The 5,137-nt window shown below is 35.3% G+C and overlaps 1 protein-coding gene across 1 annotated transcript; it reads left to right on the top strand.

The window, feature by feature from the left end:
* Positions 1 to 602: 602 nt before the first annotated feature.
* On the top strand, positions 603 to 4,786 carry LOC122051363 (OVARIAN TUMOR DOMAIN-containing deubiquitinating enzyme 1-like). Its single transcript, XM_042612470.1, has 8 exons — positions 603 to 973; positions 1,944 to 2,009; positions 2,097 to 2,180; positions 2,267 to 2,389; positions 3,853 to 3,905; positions 4,026 to 4,075; positions 4,153 to 4,253; positions 4,413 to 4,786. Exons 1-8 carry the CDS (start codon positions 668 to 670, stop codon positions 4,665 to 4,667), a joined length of 1,038 nt encoding a protein of 345 aa, XP_042468404.1. The 5' UTR covers positions 603 to 667; the 3' UTR covers positions 4,668 to 4,786.
* Positions 4,787 to 5,137: the final 351 nt, after the last annotated feature.

The raw sequence follows: 5,137 nt of genomic DNA, 5'->3' as shown, positions 1-5,137 counted from the left end.
AAATTATAAAACAAATGAAAAAACTCCACAACATTATAAGTAAATGTCATTTTTATTAAATATTATTTTAAAAAATGAAATAAAATAAAAGGGCACCTTTACTAGTGTTTTCACTATGGTGTCCTTTTCATAACTGTATCCCAATGTATATCCAATATCAATTTTGATTAATTTTAAATTATTTTAACTAAATGGTTGAAGAGTTTATTCCATGTATATTAATTTGGATCAATTTTGATTAATTTTATTTTATGTCATAGTAATTATAATAACATTATTTTACTAGAATAAAATATTTTCATAATTCATTTATCTGTATTTTATTGTGGGACTGATAATATGGACGGCGGGACGATATCATATTTTTCTCCCATTAATAAAAATATTTTTTAATAAATAAAATGTTATTTTAATAATAAAAAGGTAACTTTTATTTTTTATATATATTTTAAAAAATATTTAAAAATATAATATTTTTGCATGGCTCTTAGAGATGTAGAACCTTCTCTGACTAAGCCTTATGTGATGGTGTTATGTTATCATTAATAACTTTAATTCACAATTTTCATTTTACTCTCATAAATGCTTTCGTTTATTTTTTAAATAAAGCGCACTCTAATTTTCCACCAGGACGGGTTCGATTAGGCGTTTCAAGCACAGGTCGCACATGGCGGCGGAGGCGGAGGCCAGCGTGAGGAAGCGGAAGGCCGGCGAAGATGCCGACCACGGAAGCGGCGTCGACGTCCACGTCGAAGCAGTTGACTCGGCAACGGCGGAGCCGCCCTCGACGGAAGAGATTCCCAAATCATCGGACGATACGGCCTTCAATTCCAACCCTAACCCTAGCGAAAGCTTCCTCTTCGAGGACGATTACGGCTACTCCTGTTCGTGCGTCGACGATGGTGACATCATGAAGCAGTACACCGATATTCGCGCTGTGGAGGCCGCCAAGATCCCTTACCTCGGTGACAAGGTAGATCGACCTCTCTCGACCATATTGACATCGGGTTGCTTCTTTCAACTTTTGACTTTGGATTTGTACATCACGTTATTCTTCTTATTTATTTCATAATTTTAGCTTTTTTAAGTATGCCTGTGTATCTGTTGACACTATGGGAAAGAACTTTACCTTTCTTGGGAAGGGAATACTCTTTTTAGGAGAGCATCTGGAATGCAATTCCTGACTTTTTTGTTAACTTGAAATTGACTTCCACAAAGGTAAAAATTTTGCTATATCCTTCTTGTGATAAACCGGGCAGTTGAGAATTGCATTTATAGCAATGAACTTTTTTTTTTTCTTTCTGAGCTGTGCCACATGATACTGGAAAGCTTTGCAGTTGAATTAATATCACTACTATGGCCTTTTAACCTAGCTATGGTTCTTTATACCCTGGCCTATTGAACACAGAGTGATTTTGTGACTTTTATTTCAAAGGAAAAATGAAACATGAAGAAATTTGTAACACCTAAGTTGCTTGTTAAGTTGACTTGAGAGTTTATTTCGAGAATACCTTATATTATGCTACATCTTCTATCTTAGTCCCGGAAAAATTAACAGTGGTATTTAGACCAGAAGGCTGGGTTTACTTGGATGAACTACTACTTAACTAGTAGGGGGGAGGGGGGAGTGAGGAAAAATATCACAAAATTCTATACAAGTGAAGAAGTGATCCATGATTATATGATCTTCTCCCTCACTTCCATCTCCCTGTCATTTTTCTGCCTAAGTAAATCATGCCAAAGTGTACCTAAAACAGAAACATGGTTCTCATTTAGAATGCCGTACAAAGTTGAACACACATGATATTTTACTTTATTTAGTGAAGCCCACAAAATTGGCTAGAGTTTAAATTAATACCACTATCTGATAAACATAATTTTCTTGTATTGCACAACTACATTCACCATCCTGTAAATGGTCTTATCTTTTTCTAATTTCACAGGAACCCCTTTCCTCATTGGCTGCTGAGTTTCAATCTGGTAGTCCCATTCTTCAGGAAAAGATTAAGGTTTCAGTCGAGATGATATTTAACAATTCTGGTGTTAAAGTATTTTCTTTGCACCGACTTTATGTGAATATATGATTTCACTTGCAGCTCTTGGGCGAACAATATGCTGCAATACGACGAACACGAGGAGATGGAAATTGCTTCTATCGAGGTTTTATGTATTCCTACCTGGTAAATTTATGGTTCAATGGGCATTGTAATTGCTGTGTCCTAATTTCTGTGCATTAGTCAATGATATTTTTAAGATGTAAAACCAGGAACATATCCTTGACGCACAAGACAAGGCTGAAGTTGATCGTGTTCTTTCAAATATCGAACAGTGTAGGAAGACATTACAGTTCCTTGGTTATGCAGATTTTACCTTTGAGGACTTCTTCTCAGTAAGTTTTGTTACTTTGGTATTGGCTTGCGACATAATTTCCTGCTCCAGGCATGCGATTAATAAGCTAATTGCACTAAAGAAAATGGTGATTACTAGTGTTATTTTCATTTTTCATCTCAGATCTAATGGTGCACATCTCAAGATTGAGTGCTTTCATGAACTCTTTGTCTTCTCATTCAAACCTCCTTATTTTATTGTAAACAACTAAACATCTGTCTTCCATCTTTTTAACCAAGTCATCATGATAACCATGTGGCTTTTGAAAGATTGAGCTTGCAGATGCAAATGTGTTGGCCATACTTTTTATGTAATTTTGAACAATCATGATCTACCAAAAATTGTTTCTTTAGTTAACTCGGGGATTTCCCTTTTCTTCCTTGCAGGTAGATTTTGCATATGCAAACACAGCCATTTAAATCTGCAACTAGCATTAGTAGAATTTGGCTCCACTGTGAATGAGCTCGTAGTTTGATGACCATTTAAAGACAATTAAACTGCTGCAAATAGTATATTTCTGCAGATGCTATTTGCAATTGACCAAATAATTCAAAAGTGCCAGACCTTTATGATATGGATTACTCTTTGGAGGTTTTCTGTTGTCACTTTGAATTCCAGTGAAGGATATGCTTAGAACCATCATAATGCATCATGGAAATAGAATAACTACAATAATTTATACTTTTATTTATTTTATTCATCCTTGGATGACTTTTTTTTTTTCTATTTCACCTACTGCCCTTTGCAGCTCAGCTCTTTGATGGGCTGTGCCATCTTGCTTAACCTATATTTTGGTTCATAGGAACACCTATTCAATTCCAAATGGGATTTGATCAAATAGCTATTCTTATATTCAATATAATGGATAGATTTGGATTATGCTAGAATAATTTTTATTTTTAGTACAGCTTAGTTATTTATTCCTCCCATTAACCTAAGTAATTGTTAATCTGAGTTTTCTGGTGGAAATCAATACAAAGAGTAATCTCAGTATTCAAATACTGACAAAATATTTTTTATTTTTAATACAGCTTATTAAAAATAGGAATGAGAACAATAGGAATGAGACCATGCTTATTTCTATTTTCATTACTACTATTCTCCATTCACCAAGTATATAACTATTCTTTTATTGTCATTTGATGAACTAGATATGGTGTTAGATTTTCAGTATCATCAACACAATGTTAATACAAGATCTAGAAGAAATTAAGCTTCATGGGCAATGATTCTAACCGAATCTGTTCTCCTGACTGTTACTTTAACTATTAGCTTATTATGTGTGATTATTGCTTTCAGTGCATTCATCCGTGGCCTTTTTCATGTTTACCGTAGCTTGTTTGAGTACCTTTAATGAACACAAATAATGCCTTTGCTGGGCTTGATAATATAACCATCTGGGCTCGATAATATAGCCTAGAAGAAAATACTCTTTATCCTGAAGCTATCCTGATGCTGTCTCAGATATTCATTGAGCAGCTGGAAAGTGTTCTGCAAGGAAGTGAAACCTCCATAAGGTATATTTTCAACAAGAACAATTTGTTCTGTATTTGCCACCAACTAACAATATCTTATCATGTTAACCATTGAGCAAACTGTATATCAGCGCAACTAACATGCTTATCTTGCATATTAAGTCATGAAGAGCTTCTAAAGAGGAGCCGTGATCAATCAATCTCAGATTATGGTGAGATAAACTTCATCCTGTTTAATCCATACTTATCCTTGACAGAATAATTTCATCTAATGTTATTTCCTGTTCAGTCGTTATGTTCTTTAGATTTGTAACTGCCGGTGAAATACGCAGACGAGCAGAATTCTTTGAGCCATTTGTTGCTGGGTTGTCCAATATGAGTGTCAATCAGGTTGGTTCTGATTTCTGATCATTAATTGATTTTCCAAAATGGGTTTATTTGATATGGATCTCATCATGAGTAATATATTGAGAAACGAAACAGTTTCCTCTTTCAACTAGTTCATACAAGCAACAGTCAGATTTCTTTGATGGGTTTTATTGTTTACAGTTCGTCAAAGCTTCTGTGGAGCCAATGGGGGAGGAAAGTGACCATGTGCACATTATAGCTCTATCCGATGCCTTAGGCGTGCCTATTCGTGTGGTCTACCTTGATCGAAGCTCATGCGATTCGAGTTCTCCAACCATAAACCATCACGACTTCATCCCTTCATCATCATCATCGTCTGCATCTGATCACCTGACAAAATCTCGAGTGACTTTGCTGTATCGGCCTGGTCATTACGATATTCTGTATCCTAATTAAAAATTCAAGTTGGGTTCTTTCTTGCAGGGTGTGAGTTCCTTACTTAAAATTGTTATTTGACTTCTGATCATTGACTTGCACTCACCAGCTATCTATAGTTCGGCACTAGTTGCTCATAATTGTGATTTGTCATCAATTGTCCGTAATGCACCTTTATGTTTTCATAGCAAGACTTTTGTGCCTTAGGGTTTTGGTTTCAGTACTTTAGGTGCTCGTGTTAACCATCCCGAATGCATGCTTCAAATCCTTATATACCACACTGAAGGGATATGAAGTTAGAATTTCACAGAAATGTTAGGATGACTAAGAGGGTTTTCAATAATTCTATAAAAGATTGATTTAGCTGATTAAGAGTAAGGCAGATCTAAAACAATAATATTTTCCCACCATATTCTTTTTCTTTTTCTTTAGCACTGTCGTCGCTTTCAATCGCTGCTTTTGATCCCTTGCTAATCCCCTTAACAGTGGGA

This window comes from Zingiber officinale, chromosome 3A (assembly GCF_018446385.1).
Source record: "Zingiber officinale cultivar Zhangliang chromosome 3A, Zo_v1.1, whole genome shotgun sequence".
Lineage (NCBI taxonomy): Eukaryota > Viridiplantae > Streptophyta > Magnoliopsida > Zingiberales > Zingiberaceae > Zingiber > Zingiber officinale.
Note: the sequence above shows the minus strand (reverse complement) of the source record. Positions and strands in the feature narration are given on the sequence as shown.